This window comes from Excalfactoria chinensis, chromosome 1, assembly GCF_039878825.1.
Source record: "Excalfactoria chinensis isolate bCotChi1 chromosome 1, bCotChi1.hap2, whole genome shotgun sequence".
NCBI classification, from domain to species: Eukaryota; Metazoa; Chordata; class Aves; order Galliformes; family Phasianidae; genus Excalfactoria; species Excalfactoria chinensis.
Window position 1 is genome coordinate 86323187 of NC_092825.1, and position 20297 is coordinate 86343483.

Below are 20297 nucleotides of genomic sequence, written 5' to 3' on the forward strand. Positions count from 1 at the left end.
TTTTGAAGTATCTTTACTGTCAAGATTTTAAGGCTTGGAGTATGTATTTTAATTAAATGCCTTTAATAAATCCTTTCTGACTATGGAATCTGTGCCACATACTTGGCCAAAGAGGAGAGGTCAGGCCTGTCAGAGTATGCAAGTCCATTTTTCGTTTCTCAAAGCCAAGACTTACCTTGGTATATTATGTATTACTTGATAAAGGGTGTATTTTGATCATATTTCAAAATCCAATTTATAAGCAATGGTTCAGAGATGAGTACTATGGTAATTAGTCCCCTGTTGTGCAATTTTGACCAGAACTGAATTTGTTCTGATGTTGGAATGAATTGTGATCTAATTTGGCCATCCTGGACACATTTTAGACTCATAGAGGTCATAAGAACTAGCAATATAAGAATCTCTTAAGAGGTAACAGGCAGCCAATGGCTAGTACCTGTCCAGCAATCATTCTTAAAAGTCTGTTTCATGGCTTTTAAAATACGACCTTGAGGCTAGGTTATTACTTGTGATAGATAAGAAGAAAATCTCAAAAGGTATAGTCTGTGAAGACCTTGACTTTTCTTGAGAGCTTAGTGTTCTGGGTAGTTCCCAAATAGGCGCTGCAGTGATCAGAAATCTAACTTTTCAGGTCATATCAGGCTCCATTTGGAAGTCCATTTCCACTTGAATTTCAGGTACCAAATTTTCAGTCTAATGAAACCACAGAGTATTTACTACTTTATTGCTGCCTCCTCCTTGATGGATCAGTTTGCTCTGGCAGAAGAAGATGTACGTTCTGCACCCACATGCATGCTTTGTTTCTGTGAAAGATACTGAAGATGGGGACATATCCCCAGACTTTCATATAGGATCAAGTGATGTTTCTGAAACTCAGAAAATAAAGTCAGCCTGTTTTCTTCATATCTACAGTTTCATATGGGCCTTAAAATTCATCTGATGGCTGGGGGCATTTTTGAAAATCAAGACCTTACCTCTTAATAATACGTTGCTTTTTCACAGAATAAGATGATCAAGTATTTATTATTTTTTTTAGCATGTTTCTAAAATATAACTTTCCCAATTATTATTATTTTTTCTTAAAAATTTTAAACTGAACTCATTTCCTATTTTATTATTTTTTTCAATCTGAAAGGCCAAGGGCCAACCTTCCTAGTAATGCTGAGCTAAGTAAACATTATGAAAATTGTACTGCTTATGTAGTCAAAATGCATTATTAGAAGTCTTTTTAGAAGCAACTTTGAAGTAAGACATATTGATATTGCTTGTATTAAAGCAGAAAACTTTGTGGCTTGAAAGTGTAACTAAGCTAAAGATATTTGAATTCATATTTAAATAACACTATGAAAGTTTCTTATCTTGCTATTGGACTCAAAATTGCATATTTGACATATTACATATGTACAGCTGAATATAATTAATATAACATTTTTAAGTGCTGTACTCTGGATTTAACCAAACTAACTGCAAAGATGAGGAAGTTGTTAAGAGCAAAAATACTGCATAAACTTTTCAACTTTGAACTGCTGTCTCAATTTTAACCTTTAGTTTCCTTTTAGCAGGCAAATTATTTTAACTAAATGTGTATTCATGAATAATCTGTTCCAAGTATGCTAAACTGTGAACACAAATAGTGTGTATTTTCAAGTTTCCTAGTATTAAAACTCTGGCACAATGGTCAGTCTTCTATTGAAGCCATGTTGGTTAGAGACTCTTTTTAATTCATAGAAATCTATTGTAGAATTCCTGAAAACTGTTCTGCTCTTCTGTAGATGGTATCTGCTTCTAACTACTGATATTCCTCTAATCTCTACACAAACAATTATTTTTAATCCAGCCATGATTCCGTATACTCACATTTATGTGTGTCTAGATGCTCTGTATATAGCAAAATTTATGTCTTTCTTGGTTTTCAAACAGTCTCTTTTCTTTTCAGTGGGATGCCATAACTGAAATGGATGAACACAATCATCCCATTCATACCTATCAGGTATGTAATGTGATGGAACCAAACCAAAACAACTGGCTTCGAACAAACTGGATTTCCCGTGATGCTGCACAGAAAATTTATGTGGAAATGAAGTTTACCCTGAGGGACTGCAACAGTATTCCATGGGTAGTGGGAACCTGCAAGGAAACTTTTAATCTCTACTACATGGAATCAGATGAGTCTCATGGATTAAAATTCAAGCCAAACCAGTACACTAAAATTGATACTATTGCAGCTGATGAGAGCTTTACTCAGATGGACTTGGGCGATCGCATTCTTAAACTCAACACAGAAGTTCGTGAGGTTGGGCCCATAAACAAGAAAGGATTTTATCTTGCATTTCAGGACATTGGAGCATGTATTGCTTTGGTCTCAGTTCGTGTTTATTACAAGAAGTGCCCTTTCACAGTCCGTAACTTGGCCGTGTTTCCTGATACTATACCAAGGGTTGATTCTTCTTCTTTGGTGGAAGTGCGAGGCTCCTGTGTGAAGAGTGCTGAGGAACGTGATACTCCAAAATTGTATTGTGGAGCAGATGGGGATTGGCTTGTGCCTCTTGGACGATGTATCTGCAGTGTAGGATATGAAGAACTGGAAGGTTCCTGTCATGGTAAGAAAACTATAAGTAGTCTTATGATATTATATGAATGCTAAATAGCCCGTATCATATTGAAAATATTCATTGTGTTCTCAAGGAATATCTCTAAATGACTTTGATAATTCTGAATAAGTCATGCCACTGTAGGTTTCTAAGAAAGCATTTAGTTACTGAAGCCGATTTTCATTTTGAAGTTTTGATGCCTGTGATGTGAATATGTGTAGAACAGCTTGACTCCTTTTATAATGAATCTCCATTCATTATGTAAGTGAGCGCACTGGAGCAGAATCCTCTGACCTGTTTGAGATGCATATCTCAGGATGGGATGAGCAGTGATGAAAATCATCCCCTTTTTCTCTATATTCCTATGAAGGGAAATCTAAGTTAACTTGGACTTAGGTATTTCCTGTAGGTGCGCAAAGACAGAAGTATTCACCTGAAGAGATAACATGACAACCCGTGCTTTTCTAAAAAGGAAGATTTTAATGCTTCTGTGAATAATTAGTAATAGAGTCCATAGCTTGAGTTCAGTGAGAAACATTTTAGTCCCTACTCAGAATGGAAGCAAAAAGTTTTAGAATGGTCAGAACTATTTCATTGTATTATGTTGTGCTTTGTATCTAGTACTCATGTTACACAACAGCTAGTTGAAAAATACTATAAGCCAAACTGTTTAGAAGTGACAGTGCATTGGATTTAGTTGCAAATGATTTTTGTCACTTTCTTGTATATTACAAGTTCTCTGTCTTAGAATAAAAGCACTCTCTTCAAAAATGTTGGAGACCACACCAAGTGCTGGTGTATGTAGAATAGCATAACACTACACCTTGTCAGTATGACAGAGAACTAAGGATATTTCAAATCAAGGTAGCAATTTGAAAGTTACTGCGGAAGGGAATGTATCTTCTTATCAGCCTCTTATATTCATAAATTGGACAGAGAGCATGTGCAGAAGCAAAATGCACATCTTCTACAGAACCCAAATGTTATGTTTCATTAAATTCCTCTTTTCTGCTCTTGAACTATTTTGGTTGTCAAAATCTGATAACTGGACTTCATATGCAAATGACTTGACCGCTGTGCTGTTTGTATTGAGAGTTTCTGAATTTTTCTATGTTTTATGCTATGCTTGAATAGCCAAAGTGTGTGAGCTTTTGTGGAGTCCATGTGAGACTGATATCTATAGAGTGTGTGTGTGTGCATATCCACCTTCTAGATAAGTGCTAGCCAAGAAGGAAGTATTAACTTAATTAACTGTTAAAGGCATGTGTCTTTTCATACAGTGGATCTGTGTGCTAGCTAGTTGTTTTGTCAGCTTCAGAAACAGTGCACTAAAGAACATCTTGTTTTTCTAAATGTTTGGTTTTTTACACTTATATGTAATTTTCACATAGACTTCAGAGTAAGTCTGCTACTGACTTCTGGAGAGTACCTCAGTAACCATTGAGATGCTCATCTTCTTTGGTTCAATTTTGCTTCACAGCAAAATGGAAGAAAAAAGGTCCATGCCCATAAATTACGCAGGTGAGGTTGCTGTTGTCCAAATAGTTTGATGGAGAGGTACTCGTATTTGGCAAGCTGTATGGCAACCTTGGGTGCAAAGAGTATGAAAATCATATTATACATTGAAATGAGAAAGTGAGATCTGCTTACTTTTTGTTGTCTGATCCTGTTGACATTAATTATCAAAATATACTCATTGTGAAGATATACTTTTGCCATTACTGGAAGCAAATATAATTTTCTACATAAGGTCAAGAGGTTTTCCTTTTAATGGGATAAGGATTTTCTCCAATGCGCTTGTACTCAATCATCACTCTAAAACTTAGAGAAACAATAAAACCAGCAACCAAAACCCACGCAAAATGCTAGGAAATGATTATTCTGTGCATTGACTCAAATTATTTGTTCAATTGACAGCTCAGCCTGCTAATGAATGGATACCTTTTAAATTAAATGGAATGTTTGAAGCCTTGAGAGTTCATATATTCTTAGTTTTTTGTCCCAGGAGCAATAGATAAATGTCTTAGAAGATCGTAATCTAACAGAGCTTCCATATGTGTTCTGAAATCATTTTCACAGCTGTCTGATACTTTCCTCTCAGTTATCTTCGTAGTATTTTAATTTTAGTACTACTTTTCCTGACAGCTTCTCAAAGTATGTTTGACTTATCTCTTGATAAATGTCACGCTAAAGGCAAAATAGTAGGACAAGCCCTACTTTCAAAATGAGCAGCAATTTAATTTTATTAGTGCCAATTCTATAGTTCTGTTATGCAAACAAAATCTTAGCAAGGTTGTTGTCAAGATGACCATGTTTCCCCCCTTGTGCCAAAGCTAATAGTGGAGATGTATGCTTGAGTGGCTTGGAATGTTTTTTTGCCATGCGAATGAGTATAGTGAGGTGAGCTGAGTTCACTAGCTAAGTTGACAGCAGTCTTCCAATCCAGCTCTAATAGCCTACTTTGAGACTCTTGCTTCTGTGCTGAGGCAAGAATCAGATCTTAGAGTTAAAAAGATACATCACCAATCAATAATTCCTAATTGCAAGTAAAAGACCCTAAATTACAGCTTAAAGCACTTGGATGTTACTAACTTTCCATGGGGGGAAAAGAAATGTGGAATTTACACTTGTTTCTATGGAAACATAAAGAATGGGCAAAACCCCAAACATTGCGTATACTTATTCATAAAATGCATTCGCACAATCATCATATATTTGAAGTCTCCCTGAACCCTTTTAGCCCTCCAATTGCAGTTACAAATCTGAGACTTGGAAGTTCTTGATGCCATTCTGTCAGTGCTTCTCGTAGGCATTCGCTGTGACATGCTGAGTGTATTGGATATGAAAGAGAGAGTTACAGCCTTCAGATCAGAACTAATCTAAACTGATGGCCACTGTTATTCTTCTGCATGACAATAACGTGCAAAATAAATATTTTGAAATGTCTTCTGGCGAGTAATTGGGCGGTGGGCAGAATACGGGTTGATATTTGAATGTTTTTCCTATTTTTGATTTGAGTCAAGCTTTCAGTTATTTATTAGTGAAAAGCTCTGTGAGGAACAGTAAGTTATTTATGACAAATATAGCTTATTAGTCACAGAATTTAAAATACATATCTGCTTTGATACTCGTGGAGATAAACACTGTGTATTCAGGAATTACTATAAGATGTGACAGCTTCAGTTGTTTCAATGTATTTTGGTTTTGTACACATCCCTCTTTGCATATGAAGCTATTGGTACTCCCAATCCTTTGTTTGCTTTCAAAAGCACAGTTCTAGTGTGGCAGCGTCTTGAGAAGGTTGATAATTTGGTTAAAATGTCTGAATTTTTTAAATGCTACCTGAATAGTTACAGAATTCAGAGACGATGGAGAATTTTTTGTTGATTTAGGCGCTATCTTGCTTTGCTGAAGTTGATTGGGGGGAAAAAAATCCCATTGACTGCAATAGGCTCACAGTTAATCACAAGTTGCATGCATTTCTTACCGGTATCACCTGGAAAAAGCAAATCTTTAATGAACTGATTGTGTAAACAAACTATCCCTCTTCGATCTGAATCTGCTTTCAAGATTATTCTTTTCCAAATCATGTAAGTGAAATAGCAGCAAAATATTCTTGTATTTCATTAAGCATTAATAAATGAGTTGGCTCCAGTAACTTGGCAATAATAATCACAAACAGCTCCAATATGCTTTGCTAATCATTGATACCAGCCTCGCTCACTAGTAGAGAGATGGTCATTGCATTAAAGGAGGAGATGCTGCACCGGCTTCTCATAAACATAATTAAAAGCAGCAATGTGATATCTTCTCTGAATTTCAATTCAAGACAAAGGTCATCCTGAATTTAACAAATGCAGAATATACACAGGCAGTATCAGACATGGTGATTTTGTTTTTGCTGTTATTTTTGTTTGGCTTTAGATGCAAAAAAATAGAAATCCTGACAAGGAACAAAGGGTTACTTTTAGATTGTGTGCTAAAGGAAAAATAAAATTACAGTGGATTTGTTGATCGATAAAGGAGGAAGAATGAACTTGACAGGAAGCTGCAGTGCAAGAAAGATAATGGGATGATCTGGAAAACAAAGCAAGCATGTCATTTAAAGTAGTTTTAATGAAATAAGTTACGTGACAATTCTCAAAACAAATTATTTTTGTCTCTGTGAAGTATGCTCTGTTAGAGTATTTGCTGCTTATGTGAGTTCTGCTTGCATTTGTTAAACCATATAAACTTGTCCAAAACAGTTCTCTTTGGCATAATATAGTGACAGTTGGTTAACTATTGACTCTTTAATGATTTACCAAAATTTATGTGTATTAATTGAGGTTTGTAATTAGTTGCAGATAAAAATTCAAGAATATAAATAGCAAATGCTAATTATGATTATATTAATTTCAGACTCTCAACCAATCAATTGCAATCTGGAAGTGTATTTTAACTTCCAGAAGTTGATTTTTCTTGGAGTATTTTCAGGAGCTGTTCTGTGTCACGTGTTCCCCCTTCCCCAACGCTTCGTAGGGACGCTAATGCACAAATACATGGAACATTTGATTGAACAAATACTTCTTCCTTTTATTCATCACTCCAAATTGTGGTAATGTCTCTGTGTTTGAGTTTCTGTCTTGGCAGCCCTTCTTCACTCTTTAGTCTGATTCGATTAGAAGGTACTTTCATTTAGCAAGTATGAACCAGCCCTATCTTCCATGAAACTATGGTATTTCTTTGTTACTGGTGAGTGTTGTACCAATCAGGAAGTCGCTTTATAAACTCAAGTAAGCTATTGTATGGAAATCTGGTAATTAAAACCACATCGGTTCACTATATGGTCATGTTTTAGGTACTTAGCTAATGCTGTGAGGAATAAAATATGTGGGCAGTGAAATGACAGGTTTCCTGATAGTTAAAGAGATGCAATGCAGTGTTTTTTATTCTGATTTTATTATTATTATGATTATTATTATTGAGATTTATATCTCTGCCAGCCCTTGGGCACTGCAGTAAAGTGAAACTGAAGGAAAAACGAACTCTTGGAACTACAAAAGAGGGACATAATAAGATTAAACCTTACATTGGAGGAGTTCACAGTATCTTTTTAAGAGAGAATCCTTCAATTGTAGTAGAGTTCTTTCTGCAGCAGAAGTGGGATACTATCTGCTCCGGCACACCAGAAATTCCTAACAGTAAGGAGTGGAACTCACTGCCAACTGTTCTTGATAGCCATGGCTAAGAGTTTGTCAGGGAGGCTGAAATTTGTGGAGGGCTGTGGTTGTTCTTCCTTGTCATGAAGTGGGACAGCTGCAGAATGTCTGGGGACTCTCTGCCTCTAGGTGGCTGTGTGGGGTGATCTGGCCGCAGATGATTTTCTTGCAGATGTATTTGCTTCAAGTATTAAGTGCCTTTTTCCTTTTAAAATAGAGGATAGACAAGAGAAGATACTGATAATGCAAGAATACAGATATATTCTGATTGAAACCTACTTTTGCTGCAGTCTGCTTGTGCTGCAAATGGTGCAGAAAGCCAGTGGCAGTTTATGAAGGTGCACTAGGGGAGGTAGGTGGGAGCATGTGGAGAGGTAATGGCAGAGGTGACATGAAAAATATTAGAATGAGTGATCAAGTTTGGTGATCGCTCCAGCGTTAACTCAGTGGTTATCCTTTGCTGTCTTTTTGCTTTTCCCTCTGCAGCCTTACACAACACATTACACAACATGTTTTGTTTAGCAGATGTCTCCAGTGGCATCCCTGAGAATGGAAGGGGACGCTCTGCCAAATTCATGGAATTTGGCATCCCTATTCTTGGTGTCAAGGGTGACTGTTGCATATTGCAGATATCGCACTGGTATCTTCTCTATAATTAATGCAAATGTTGTTGTTGTTTTAACAGTACTAGTGACTTACTATGCATTTCCAAAACTTTCTAAGCAGTTGGATTGTTTTTTAAAGGCAACATTTGTTGGAATTTTTAGCAAATTCCTGAATACACAAGTGCTCTGAAATGAGGTCGTATTTTTGTTTTTTTTATTACTCTTGAGAAATAATGTGTTACTTTGCATAACTCATGTGAGTCTCAATGACTTAACTGAAAACAGTGGCAGTACTTTAGACCTTAGTGATTATCAGGGATACATGTTTTCCACTGAAAAATGTGCTGTACTAGGCTACATATTTTAACTTGAATTCTGAATGTGGATAAATGTCATTGGTATTCGAAAATTTAGAGTAGAGTTTTTGGGCTGAGCTACTAAATACAGAGATTTTAATATAATATAAGAGTGTGCTTGAAACAAACAAACAAACAAAAAAACACCCTAGGACTTGTGGATAATAGCAACACTCTAGGCATCAGTATAGTAGTTGATAATTATTTGTTCGAAGCTTTTGTATATGTTTAACCACAAATGACTGCTAGTGTACTGCCAAAACCCACACTTGATCTAAACTTGAGCCGTATACATTAGGGAAAGGGTCACATATTTGTGGTAGTTCTTCAGCATTTTAATTACATGATTTAGATTGTGGGATTGAATGTATCCTCAGGAAGTTTGCTAATGACAGTAACTTGAGTGGTGCAGTCAACACAGTAGAAGGAAGGAATGCCATTCAGAGGGACCTGGACAGGCTTAAAAAGTGGACTTATAAGAACCTAATGAGGGCTCAGCAAGGCCAAGTGTAAGGTATCATGCTTGGGACAGGGCAGTCCCAGGTATGAGTACAGGCTGGGAGAAGACCCCCTTGAGAGTAGCCCTGTAGAGAAGGACTGGGGGTCCTGATGAACAAAAAGCTGATTGTGGGCCAGCAGTGTGTGCTTGCAGCCCAGAAGCCAACTGTATACTGGACTGCATTAGAAGAGGAGTGTCCAGCAGGAACAGGGAGGTGATTGTCCCCTCTACTCTGCTCTTGTGAGGCCCCATCTGGAGTACTGTGTTGGAGCTTGTGAACCCCAGCACAGGAAGTATGTGGAGCTGTAGGAGCAGATCCAGAGGAGGGCCGTGAAGATGATCAAAGAGTTGGAGCACCTCTCCTGTGTGGAAAGGTTGAGGGAACTGGGCTTATTTAGCTTAGAGACGGGAAGGTTCCTTGGAGACCTCATTGCAGTCTTGAAAGGAGCTTATAGCCAGGGGGAAGACTGACGTTTTATGCAAGTAGGTGTTGATGGGACAAGGGGAAGTGGATTTAAGCTAAAAAAGGGAAGGTTTAAGCTAGGTGTTTGGCAGAAATTTTTCAGTCAGAGGATGGTGAGACACTAAGACATGCTGCCCAGAGAAGTTGTAGATGCCTCATTCCTGGAAGTGCTCAAGGCCAGGCTTGATGGTTTCCTGGGCAATTGGATCCTAGTGGCTGGCCGCTCTGCTCACAGCAGCAGGGTTGGAACTAGATAATCTTTGAGGTCCCTTCCAACCCAAGCCATTCTGTGATACATGATTTGACATTAGCAGTGGTCCACTTTCTGGTATATATAATTAGTATGCTATAGTGTACTATGATTACTTGTATTTGCTGTGCTGAAAGTAGTAGTGTAGCGACAATTGTGTGCAAAGCTGTAATGGCACTGGAAACAAATTGTTTTTCTTCAGCTTTGTAAAATGCATATATGAATGCATACAATTCTATTTGTATACATTTTTTCAACTGTGTATAGAACAAACACATTTTAAAGTTGTTGCCTGACTTATTTTTTTAAAGCTTGAAGATTTCTCAAGTGGCTTTGATGCGATTTTTCCCCCTCTTCATCAAACCTGTGACTTAAGAGATGATCTTAGTTTAGGCCCCCAGCTGTTGTTTTGTAGGTGCAAATGGGCAGTGTGAGCAGTCAGGGTGCCAGAGCGGGAAACAAGGGCAGTGTTTGTATGTGTCATTCATTTTTTTTTTTTTTACATCTGTGTGTAAATGAAGTTCTGTATATAAAAGGCAGTTTTCCAGTGGTAACTGTCCAGTCCTAATAGAACTGTAAGTCTAACATTATAGTGGACTCACCTGTGTTAAAATAGCTATTGCATGACATGTAGTATTAAGAAGCTCTGGAAGGTCTATTCATCAGAAGCCAACAGATGGGTATGCCAGTGTGCAAACAAAGTGTGCAAAGCAGGTAGACAGAAAAGTTGGAGGCTGTGATGTGGCTAAAGGTGAAGAAGGTAGGCAGTAACTCTGAATTTCTGTCCAGTTATTCTTACTGTGATAGGATTTGCTCTTGAGATGTATGTTGCTTACAAGAGACTAAAAATACCAGTACCTCTTAGTCGTTGGGTAATAGAAACTCTTCTTCCTTGCCACATATTTTCTTTCTTCTGAGAGTCACTACCTTAAGCCTGAGCTCAACCATCTAAGGATAATTTGACTTGGAAAATGTTCACTGCACTTTACACATGATCGACTTCAACTGTTTCAACAATCAAATACTCTGAATGTTGGTAGGTTTTGCTTGAATGGAAACCACAGCGTGATGGATTTAATGTCTGTGAATGTTCAGTGTTGGTTGCTATCCTGTTACAGCTGTAGGAAGTGTGATGGGAGTTGTCTTATGGCTGAGGATGTTACTTTGCTTTCCTCAATTGCTTAAAAATTTACATCTGAATAAGTTCCGAAGAGATCTTCACTGACAAGCACATTAAAGAAAGTATAAAATATAATTATTTAGTTACTACAAATTCTTCAGTAAAAAGAATCTTTAATAAATGTCTTTAATAAAAAGTCTTTAATAAAAAGTTGCTGATATTGCCTTGTGTTATTCAATGAATTTGAGCACCAGGAGCTCCAGGAGCTGCAGAAGAGAAATGCCTTTTGAGGAGGCTGTGATTTGTAATCTTGTTCACTAATCAGGCAACTGAACACTTTCTGTACTACAATGTAATAACTGTTCAGGCTTTCCATAGGAATATGCTGTAGGGAGGTAACAGTTACAGCATAATAAGGGTTTGTTGTTGTCTTTGTGGAAGTAGTGTTCCTAGAATTTTTATTCATCACTGACTTTTGTGGTGGTGTTCTCAGTAGTTAAAATAAAGATAAGCTGAGAAACAAACTGGAGACCAAAAGACCAGTGCTTTCACTCTACAACAAGCTATGGATATTTTTAAGCCTAAGAAATTATGTTTCACTTAAATCTACATAAACTAAATATTTACAGTATGCATAGAGAGAATTCTTACAAAAATTATCGTAAAACTAAATGAAGTTCTAGAATAAGGAATTTTCTAATGTTGTTGCTGAGCAGTTTCTTAAAACTTATAAGAAAGAAATACGTTTGAGAGTATTGTTGTTATTATGTATATCACGTACCAGTGAGAACTCAGGAAGTTGAGCTCTGAAATTTGAAGGTTATCACTTCTACTTCCTCTGAAGCAGGTTATTAATGAGTAAAAGATTCACAAATAAACCATAAAACACATTCTGTAATAGAGCTGTTCCCATTGAGGTTATCCATCATTTTATTCACTCAGTTATTAAAGCATTTGTGCTGAGAAATGTAACTTGAAAAGCAATCGGTGAGAAGTTTTCTCTTGCATGATTTAGCCAGAGTCACAAGTGGGAGTAAAGTAACTGCACACAATTACTTCTAATGGAAAGTTGGTCTTGAACACACACACACACACACACACACACACACTTAAATGTATACACTCGTATATGTATACAAACTATATTTGCTGTTTATGACTCAGGGCATACAAGTGAGATGAGACTGGCTTTAGCTCATTAAATTCCTTCCCAAGTATAAGTTTGAAAATAATATGAAAAGTGTTTCATACAGAACTATTGATGTAGACTTGAAATTCATTCTCTGTCAAAGACTAAGTTAGTTTTCGAAGGCAGTTAGTATTTAAAAGATTAGCTTCTGCTAAATTAAGTTAAAGTAATAAATAAAAGCAACAACAAAAACTCTACTTTACTGGGGTATGTTTTCTAATTGGCATTATTTTTATCATTGATCTACTTTATAGAATATTCTACTTGCCAGTCTGTGCTGCATCCCATATCTGCGTACTCTGAACAAGAATGATCCTGCTGTTACCGATACTTCTGATATGCACTGTCGGTCTTAGCTTTCCAGAATCAGTCTTGCTGGTGTTTATGTAAATATTTTCAAGCTTATGCATATCTCAAATCCTCATGTTTATCCAAGCTCTCATCTTGCATAATTCCAGTGCACTCAAATCTCGCTTAGGTATTCAAAAGACACATGCAAGATATTTTGTACAGTTCTGTACAATATCATAAATCTTTTTCTGGGTGTAAAGACTGACTTCAAGGCAGAAAAAGCTCACCATTTGCACTTCTGCTTTGATACAGAAAAAGTGATGTGTATCTAAGTAGTTGATTTGCCAAGTACTTCAGTTTGTGAATGGGAAATACTTCATCTGTTGCTTGCAGATCATAAAAAGTTCATTAAAAGTTTATACTTTTAAGAAAACACTTTAGTCTTCAGAATTGTTTGACTTGTAAAAATAAGATTAATCTATTATACTATTTTTCACTCAGAGAGTGGTGATGCACTGGAACAGGTTGCCTGAGAAGGTTGTGAATGCCCCATCCCTGGAGGCATTCAAGGCCAGACTGGATGTGGCTCTGGGCAGCCTGGTCTGGTGGCTGGTGATCCTGCACATAACTGGGGGTGGGAACTAGGTGATCATTGTGGTCCTTTTCAACCCAGGCTGTTCTATGTTGAATTCCAGTTGTGAAGGAGGCCTTTAGAGTCTTAAAGGAGCTTTGGTGTATCAAGTGCTTGCAGTAAGGATTTGGGAAAAATTGTCTAATGAAACTAAAGTGTATTCTTATTGGTTGCTAAATATTGCAAAGTTTAGAAGCTATTACAATATAGATTGTAATTAGTCCTGTTACAGGTGGTAGTTCATATCAGTTTTTTAACCATTACTTTAATATACCTAGACATTGTTTTGGTGGCTGTGACAAATGATAGCTCTCTTTTGCCTTCACAGCCAGCACAGCCTATTGCTGCCACAGCCCCTGTAGTCCCTCTTAGAGGGTATCTCATCTCCCAGAACTTCTTCCTTCAGGCACTGGCTGCTGTTTGCTACTCGCAGAGCTGCTTCTCCAGCAGCTCCCAGGGCGTTGGGCTCAGTTGTGATGTCCTGGTTGTTGCTTGACATTCAGCTGTTGTGTGTGCAGTTCAGTTCTTATAATTAAAGAGGCAATACATCGGTGTTTTGTTTTTGTAATTAAAAGGCATCTAAGGATCTAAATTTAAAAACAGATTTACTTTCTGATGAATCTCAACACTAACATGGTCCAGCGGTGCTTTAGTTCACATGCTGGAGGTCCTTTTCTTGAAGACTGTTTTTTCTTGATGTTATTTTTAGCAGTTCCATCACATCACAGGAGAATATTCTGTGGAATCTTGCATTGGCAAGAGGTGATCAACCTGCCGATGGTGGTCTTTTAAGCACTAATGCCTATGAATAATCACTCTAGCCTGTGAAGTAAATATCTCAGTAAAGGAAGGCGGTCCTGGGGAACCAACTCACTGCAGCAAGCTTGTGTTCTTCTAGGCATATGTCTGCTAAAGGTAGAATAAATTATGTAAAGCAGGTCTCATACCTACTAGCGAAACATCTAACAGAGCCAAGGACTGCACTTGAAATGTGTCTCTTTAAAGAAGCATTGCTTCAAAGGGATGATGATCAAAGCATGAATAAATTCCCAAAGGACATGGAAATCTATGCATAGAGAGATTATACTCCAAATGCTAACAATGAATGTTCAGTTATTTGGTATCTGGTTATTATATAATAATAGTTATGTATGTGAAACGTCTTAATTTTGCTGTGACAGCTTGACTGTATTCCCAGATGTTAAATATTTCAAAGCTTATCTTACATATATTCATAAACAAGATGAAAGTGTTAATTCTAATTAAAATGATACACAGTTCAGTAGCAGCCTTAATAAAGTCCCTGCGGAACAATAAATTTAATAGCAGCCTTTCTTTTCTGCAGGCCCAAAATACAGATTTCAATTTCAGTATAAGCTGGTCATCATGGAAAAACTGAGTAGTCAGGACTGGAAATGGTTTTTTCACATTCAACTGTCTGTGTTGGCAGTTAATGTAGGAAACTGGGAAGACAAAACCCACTTTCTTAAATGCTGTTTTAATTGCAAAAACGTTGGTGTTGGCTCACTGGGATATTGGAGTTGTATAACAGTTGTCAAAGTATTTTTTTTTATTATTTTTCTAAATCAAAATAGATATTCCACCACTTTTGAAAGAAAACACAAACGTTGCACAGTTGCACCAAGTCATGAGGCAGCCAAGACAGGGAGGAGAGAGCTGGGGAAACGCTTAGAGTTGTGTTTGGCCAGTGCCATTTAGGCTGCCGATAAAGGGAAATTCAGAAGTAGGAGAATGTTTGCTTCCTTTTCAAAATCAGAATAGGGATTGTTCTACAGTAAATTAATAATGTATTTGATTACATCTGCTTGTGCTTCATTTTGCCTCTTTACATTGCATAGTTTATCTTAGTTGTTTCGAATTATATGCATTATTGCTGTAATTAACAGGTCATGAAAAACCACGGTAGTAAGAGAAATTCTGTGTTGTGAAGGACTGAATCTGTAGAATCTCTTTTTCAGTTCTCTGTAAGTCTGGATTCTTTTCTAAGAATGAAATTTGGATTGATGAAAATATTTTGGCTTTTTAACTTTGTGCTGTTATTCATTTTATAATGTCCTCCTTAAATATAATTACTTAGAGTGGTGATGATGGTGTAAAAAAAGCATAAGCAGGAACAGGAGAGGAAAAAGAAGGTTGTTTAAGACCTTGATAGTGGTGTTACGGAATACAGTCAATGAGTGGTGAATGTGGAATGGAATGATGGGATGAGGTGAAAATCATATTCTTTGATTGTGACTGAAGATGTTTCAGGAAACACAATGAAAGGTGATCTTGGACAATGGAAATGTTTGCTCTCCTGCCTACTCTACATGGTGATTGCTTGTAGCCTCTGAACCCTTAAAGGGTGTACAGTACATAATTATAATATGAAAGTGACTTACTGATGTGTTGACAACTTTAATCCCATAGCAGGATCAAGCAGTGTATTTCTTTAAAATAAAACTTGGCCTAAGTTTGCAAATAGGTTATTTTACTGTCCATATTCTTACTGTTCTGCTCTGTGGATTTTTAGGGATTGTTCATAAATTTCAGTGGTAAACTGAAAACAAGGCCAATTCCATCCTCCAGAGTGATTTTGGAACAAAAGCAATGGGCAATTGTTATAACGTAGAGACAGTTAAGAGTGTGTTTTAGCTAATGAAAGTAGCAAAATCCAGTGTGACTTCATAGCTGAGATGAATAGGAAGTAGACATTATCTAGCTGTAGGGTTAGTTTGCTATGGCAGCACAAACACACCCACACACACATATTCAAGAAAGAAGCGGAATACTGACATATGTGACATCTCTAATAAAACTGTTGGGTTGGTTTTTTTTTTTTTTTAGAATTTAGTTTGCATGGAATGAGAGTAGTGTGGCTGAATCCTTTCTGCTGATTAGGCTAGCTTGCTTCTTTTTGCTGTTGAATCCAGGGGCTGGTCAGAATGCTAGTCAGGTATTAAGAGGGAATTTTGGTTTTGTGGTTTCGAAAGGAAAATAGTGGATCAGAATCAGAATGACATCGGTGATTAACTAAGTAATGGTTCATACAGGTGTGCAAATACAATCAGAAAAAAATCTAGTCATCAACTTCGTCAATGTTAAAATATAGGTTCAGATTAGAAGGCAGACAACATGTATGGGGATGAGCAGGCACATACATATTATCACTGCTAGCGTGATTTAATGGTTGTGCTGCAGTTCTTCATACAGTTGATGTGGATTTTTGTGTTTTAAATGAGCAGTGAAGGAAGGAAAATTGTGGGAAAGGTGTACACTAACAGATCCAGCTGGTTTGTACTAGTGAGCTGATATTTATGTGCAAATGGATGGCCTTGATGTTTTGAAATTAGGTGTTACTCTGCAATGTGTTAAAATTCCAAAAGCTGTAATATGAAGTACTGTGGATAAGGAAATCTTTGCAGAAATGGAATTCTTCTGCAAAAGGTGTAAGTGACCTCACTAAATGAGGTGAAATTTAAGAGCAATCCATTCGTGTTCCAGGGAGCCGAAACAAAATAAATACTCATAATAGAAACTGAAAAACACTTAAGATAATTGTAGGTTTGCTCTGTATCAATATATTTTGATTCCAAAATATAGGTTATGTTAATCACCATAGCCTACAGAAAAACAAAGATATATTTTTCTCCAGTAAATGTAAAATATTACTTATAAGCTCTCTCTAAATAAAATGTTATATCTTCATAAAATATCTTACCTAGTCTAATGATTCACAGTGACCTACCATTTTCTGACAAGAAACAAATGCGAAGGACATTCTGAGACATCATCTCAGAAAAAGATAGACCCAGAGAGAAACAGCAGATAGCATGGATGGCCAAGAAGCCAAGGGCACAAAAGTGAGATGGAGGTGGGGATGATGTTTTAGTGTCCGCACACCTTTTACTTATTTATCAGTCATATTAGTGTCACCTCTTTATTGGTGTTGCAGTGTTCAAGCTAGTTCTGCAAATGTCTCAGTGGCATTGCAGACATTGTTGGTTAACATAGCTGCTCCCCAGTGGCTGAGTTTGTAGAACTTGTTCTGAAATCAACATGCTGTTATTTTACTGTAGCTAGAAACAACTGTATTGTAAACATATCATAAAAGCAGTCATTTCCTGTGCTGAAAGAAGTATTATATCAACAGTGTCAAAGCTAAAATTCAAAGTGTTTGAAGTTTTTGGATTTATTTTATTTATTTACTTATTTTTATTTTGTTTTTTAACTTAAGTAACTCCTAACCTTGTAGAAGTAAAAATATGATTTTTAAGGCGTAGCAAATAATGGCACAATCTACTGGTTGTTTGCATTTAGAAAAGGAATTATATATAACAACTAAAATGATTTGCTTTCAAGGAAAGCCTGTGGAACTGTTATCCATGTTCCTGATTTATGGACTTTCATAATGCTTGGGAATAAATTAGGTCAACCTGAAAGAAATGAAGGTGCAGTAGCTCTAAAACAACCTATTGATTTTTGACTAAATCACTGTCTGTGGTAATTTTTACAGTTGCCTGCATGCAAAAAAAATCCACAGTGTAGTTGAGTTTAGTTGCTAGAGAAGCAGTGTTGGTAATTGTTATTTGGTTGGACCATGTTGTCTTTACCTAAATGTTAACAGCATCAGCAGAACAGCTTAACCTGAAAATCAGCTTGCTCAAGGAGAGGAGTGCAATGAAACTTCTCTTTTACTTTAGGAATGAGTAGCAGTAATATTGATGATATTCCTGTAGCGTTTACTCTCGGCTTCAACTTCAAGAATGCTAGCTCTACTTTTCCTTATATATTCTCTAAGATCTTCTTGCAATTATTCTGCTTTACCTTTCTGAAGAATGCTTTCTGGATTGTTGTTTGTTTCATATGTTTTAAAAGAGTAGAACGGGGATGAGAAAGATTGGCCTTAAGGAGCAAATAAATTGTTGCAGTAGCTGTAATTACTGAGAAAACTCCGTGAAGCAACTATCAAAGTAATAGTAGCTCCCTGTATCCAAAGCAGCTAGCAACAGAGAGATCCATGACCTCAGTTCCAGTATGAACATCTAGATGTGGCAGGGACCCTGAAAAAGGGATAACTTAACAAAAATCTTTAGGTATTATTCTTATGCATTGCACTTTCATGCTGGTGATGGATGGAGAACTCGATATATACAGTAATTCAATACAACGTGCAATTCACAGAGTATGTTTAACATAATGGAAGTTAGTGGTACTATTCTATCTTTACCAGCTTTGTCCAATTACCTTGTTTCATGCCTCATCAAAGTCTTGAACCAAGAAATAAAATTGTTTAATCATTGCCACATTTCTTAGAGTAATACTTACTGTTTCTGAAATGTTACCTTACTGATGTGCACTGAGCTTTATACACTGAACATCTAAACTCTGTACTGTGGCAGGGTGGGGGAAGAGAGGAAATGCTGTTTTCAAATGTGCAAAAGTAATTAGATGCATTTGAAAACCATTCTTGCTTGCTTCCCTGTAGGGCTAGAGAAAGCACTTTCATATTAGTAGCTATTTATGAGGCTTTGTTAGCTTTATTGTTTTCACGGTCACAAACTTTTAAAGCAGTTTGGGTCAGGTTTTAAAGTAATGTTAATGTTTATAGCCACCTTGTCAGAAATGCACAGTATTGCAGTGTGGGAGACGCTGGTCTCTGCTGATTTGCTGTATGGTTAGTGGAGGCAGTTCAGCTCTACCAGCTAGAGGTTCAGAGCAGGAATTGAACATAATGCTCTGTGACTCAACTGACGTCTGCTTTGACTTAAAGGTGATTCTCAAAGCAAACCCTCTGAGGCTGAACTTTGCATTTGTCTGTGTTGTTTCTGGGGTTATATAATGTAATTACCAGTGTGCTGAAATAAATAAATCATTAATTTAAAAAAAAACAAAAGTGGAGTTGAAGGAGTGAATGTATTTTATTTATTAGCAGTATCCCTAAGATACTTCATTCTTCTTTCACACTTGGCATTTAAATATTGTCAAGACGTTACATTTGAAAACATAATACTTCCCTCAGGAAAGTGTTGTGGCAGAACTTGCCCTAGTCAGTATTCATAATGCATCTGCCAAGGAGTGTTTATCTCTCTTCTCCCTCAGGTTGCGATGCTTCTCTTCTGAGGGGATGTCTGCTGGTCAGTGTATTTCTCATTCTTTCAGAACAAGCATTTGCATATCAAAGGCCCAATATGAGTAAACATACTTTATACTTCCATCTGTCATTCTCTTCCCATTGAGACACAAAATAAGAACAGCGTAGCAAGCAAGAGGTTCATTTTTCATCCTCTAATTCTATACCATTTTGCTTTGAATTATGAAGGATGTGTAGGTAGTTTTCTCTAGCTGTTTCTTTGTATTAAGGTCTTTTGACTGCATCTATCCTCAAAATAAAATCACTGCTGTTCAAAGAAGTGGTTCTTCTGAGACAAAAGAGAGCACCTTCCTTTCTCATTACTTATCTCCGTATTTTGTAATATTTAAAGGAACAAAAGCAATCATTTCAGAATGTCCTCAGTCTTTCTTCTTTAATAGAACTCAATTACTAATTTGATACTTTTAAAATAATGGGTGTAACTTCTTGATATCTACCTAAATGATAGCAGGTTTTATTTTTCATGTCTTGCTTTTTGTCAGTACAATATTTTCTTTTAATTTCAAGAAATGAGTTGTCCCAGAAGCTGTTATTAAGTACGTATTAGAGACTGCAAGCAGAAACTGGGTTACCATTAGTCTTGGCGTACGTGCTCTTTTTTATTCTGAAAGCTAAACTCTTTCATTTAGAGAACAGAAATTCTGTGGAGCTTTTAGACAGACTTTCTTCCAGTAGGTGAGGGATCTGGGACTGCAAAACACAACTCCAGTAGGCAGGAGAAAAAAGTTATTCCCAGCATCCCAAGCCTCTTTGTGTTTTTTTCTTATTACACAGCCTAAACAGGCAATGCCCTGGTGCTAGCGGGATCTCACTGGGCTGAGCAGCAGCACCATGAGGACTGCAAAGAAACGACTGCTCCTCTAGGTATTAACAACTACTGTGATGTTCTCTACAGGCTCAGCAGGGAAAAAATGTACTGGCCGTCTGCCTTCTCCCATTTCAGCATC

At 36.9% G+C, this 20297-nt stretch overlaps 1 protein-coding gene across 4 annotated transcripts in view; it reads left to right on the forward strand.

Moving 5' to 3' along the window:
* EPHA6 (EPH receptor A6) overlaps nt 1–20297 on the forward strand; it is a 463816-nt gene that overhangs the window by 115471 nt on the left and 328048 nt on the right. For all 4 annotated transcript variants that reach the window (XM_072332791.1, XM_072332808.1, XM_072332800.1 and 1 more), the window contains exon 3: nt 1937–2600. In XM_072332791.1, the coding sequence (XP_072188892.1) occupies nt 1937–2600 (664 nt within the window). The remainder of the gene's footprint in view (nt 1–1936; nt 2601–20297) is intronic.